Here is a 3,350-nt window from a genome sequence, read left to right on the forward strand (position 1 = left end):
TCGCTTTCAGGCTTGCCGAGTACACAAACCATACGTAGAAAGGAGCAGTAAAGACAAAGCCAGCACCAGCGAGGTCAGCGAGGAACCAGGGGATCTGCGGTGTCAGTAGAAACTGGAACCATTTATTGAGCACCACCTGAAAAACAAAGTACTTCTAGGTGAGCGAGTGAGGCATGAGGCAGTTACCTGTGCCACAGATGCGGAAATCCAGATGACCGCAAAACAGAACAGAGGAACACGAGAAGAGGCGGCGATATACATTCTGTATTAGTCTTGAGAAAAGAACAATAGAACGAAAACGCCTAAAAACAAGCACAGTTAACTTTGAACAAATCGTTTGAGATAAAAAGCTGTTCTCCAACTTCTAGCGCCCACCAGAATCAGTTATGACACAATCGGAAGACGGATGGATCGTGGGCAATCAAGTGCTCTTGTGTAGCAGATACGCTGATGCTTGAGAAACTGCAAGATTGCAAGATTTAGGCTGTCGTTGAAAGTTCTCTCCGAGATCTATACATGATTATCGCCGAGTAAGGGTGACAATCCATGAACATTCCATGTTCGAGCATGCTCAGGGAATCATGTATTGAGAGCAAGTGAGTAAGGTATTGGTCAGCACATACAGCCAATGCCTTTTACGATATGCAAACAGTGTGGGAAAATATGCACATGGTCAACCACATATGTTGGTGAGAATATGAAATTTCTGAGTAAATTTCGGAAATTTCCTGTACATTTCTACCCTACTTTGTATATAAACTCCTATAATTAGTGAGGAAACTCCTAGGGTCAGCTGAGGGAAGCGAACGCATATTACAAAACTGTATCCAAAAGGCTTCTCCTTCTTATTTGATACTCTGCGGATTCACTGAGTGTTCCTCAGCAATTCTCCATCACCGCTACGTTTTTCGCCCCCTCACCGCGGTACCATTATAATGTCAGCTACCGTCTCAATCCCCAAGGCAGGTGCTGGTGCCGACTTAAGGAAGTTCATGGAGAAACGACTTGATCGTAATATGCGTAACTTCCAAGGGGACACCAACGTCAACGGCTTCATTGGTCAGTAAAGCTGAACGGCAATCGTCACGTTGTTGGAGTGCTCAGAGGCTACGACCAGTTTATGAATCTCGTACTGGATAATGCGGTACTAACCACGGGACGGGGTAAATCCTCATTTCTAAAGAATAGGTCTCTTTCTAAAGAAGTTTAGCGCACGCTCTCACCTGCATTTCGACTTAGCCTCGGATTGCAGCCTGGCCTTGGATTACAGTTTGGGTTTTTGGTTTCCCGTCGGGTTTCGGGTGGGGTTTCGGGTTTCCCTTTCTCCGCTTTCACCTGCAGTTCTTGTTTTTTTTGGAATTTGCAGTTTAGATTCCCACTTGCGTTACGGTCATCGCCTGAATATCAACCTTTACTCTTCATTAATGGCGCGCTGATATTCTTTGGTTTTTATGCATCTCGCTTAGATTTGATGCAGTGCCCCCACGGGACGCATCTTTGGAATCTGACTGAACTCTCGTAGAGAATTTCTGTGCCACTGACAGTGTTGGAATATACGTTTGCTTTCCTCACCTAAATTCAAGGGTTGTCTTCACTAATTTTAGGAGTGTACACTTGAATCCAAGTAGAAGGGTAAGAAAGCAAAATTTTTCTCCCAAATTGCCTCCGAGTTTTCATATTGTCACCATTGGCTCGTGAAACAACATGGCCATTATATGGTTTTCATATTGTCATGGTTTCGGGTTTCGGATTATTGACCCGGGATAAACGGACAGTACCGGACTAGGAGCGAATACCATTGGTGACAATATGAAACCATTCATCACCATTCATGAAGCGGCCATTCGTGTGTTGGTGACTCACCAACACATGAAGTTGACCATGTGCATTCTCACCACACTGGTTGTTGATGTGGGATTTTCCATCCTGATGTTTCGATCGCCCTCATGGATCTCAGGTTGAGTTGGTCTCTCGCACGGAGAAGAAGGATATTGGTATGACCGTCATTCGGGGTAACTCGGTGCTCATGTGGGAGTGCCTCGACAGGGTGACACAGTAGAGTGAGACTGCCTTAACTGCATCGAATCCCAACCCTCCCTCAGGTGTATGATGGTTCTATCAGAGGCGTCTCATTTCTTATGCGAGTCATTACGTGTTGCGCCTCCCAGTTGAATGAAGGAAAGGGCTCGATGGCAGATCGCTCGATCATTCCATAGGGCATGCTACTCTTGAAATACCAACGTCGGAAGTCTACGCGGGAAAGCTACTGACCAGCAATATCACTGTCACTTCGGCACTGCTGAGTGTATGCTGACACGGAGGCAATTCCATCGCCTCCGCTAGTTTCATGTCCTTATCCGGGTATCTTATTTCTCTAGTCAAAATTAGTGAAAATTAGAGGCATTAGAAGAAAATTAGTGAAAACAAGTAAAATTAGTGGCATCACTCGCGGAACATATTTTTTGAAAAAGCAATGATAAGATATCTTTTAGTAAAATATCTAAAAGACGGTAAAAGATTTTTACCTCGCAGTCTATCAACGCAACACTCAATGTTACAGTAAGCTGGACTGTTTCGTTGAACTCTTATTGGATCATCAGTTCACACCAGTTTCCTCTCCGTAGCGTTGCGTATCTATCAAGTACTTACCAAGTGTCACACTCCATGGGCCTATCTCAAAATCCTCTTTAAGAACATTCTTCTTAGTAAGAAGAATGTTCTTAGAGAGGATTTTGAAAAAAGAAGTTAGTAAAGAAGTTCTTACCCGTGAAACGGCCAAATTTTGCCTGAATTTAGGCCCTAAACCGCTTTCGAAACGCACTCAAGGAGCGGCTCCTTGGAAAACCTCAAGAAGTGTTTTTTGAACCATCAACCTCCTGAACCCTTTTTGAAAGAATCATTCATTAAGGAAGCCTTCCTGTAAGAACCTCGTCTCTACGTTAAAATATGTAACTTACGCAGCGTAAGTAGCTTCAACAAGCTCATAACCGATTTCAAAGATCTGATTTTCATGAACATTTCGCTTCAAGAAACTAAACCTCCTGAGGGGCAGGTTCAACTTGGCTGTGACGCGTTTTTGGTCGTAGCTTGCGAAACTGTTTCGCCGAGACATTTCACACATGACTTCCCTTATTTGTCTCGTAATTTCGGTTCGAAAACGTCAATCGAAATGAGCTTCCAAAAACCTCAAGAAGTCCAACATTTTTAAATCCATTGAGGACCTCAACTGTTTTCAAGGTTTCTGAGCCCCTTCTTCCAAGAGGTTCTTGAACCTCAAGAAGCCCTTCTTCGAAGATAGTTTTGAGATAGGCCCCATGAGACATTCATTATCGGACTGCTCCGTGACAACG

At 44.0% G+C, this 3,350-nt stretch overlaps 1 protein-coding gene across 1 annotated transcript; it reads left to right on the plus strand.

The window, feature by feature from the left end:
• Window positions 1-1,064: 1,064 nt before the first annotated feature.
• Pmar_PMAR016932 (Small nuclear ribonucleoprotein G, putative) lies at window positions 1,065-2,059 on the plus strand (the record flags this gene model as incomplete). Its single annotated transcript, XM_002784523.1, has 2 exons — window positions 1,065-1,144; window positions 1,958-2,059. Coding segments are annotated over 2 exons (182 nt in total), but the record flags the coding sequence as incomplete, so codon positions are not given.
• Between the last annotated feature and the right edge of the window lie 1,291 nt (window positions 2,060-3,350).

The sequence above is a fragment of the Perkinsus marinus genome, assembly GCF_000006405.1.
Source record: "Perkinsus marinus ATCC 50983 genomic scaffold scf_1104296935148, whole genome shotgun sequence".
NCBI lineage: Eukaryota > Perkinsozoa > Perkinsida > Perkinsidae > Perkinsus > Perkinsus marinus.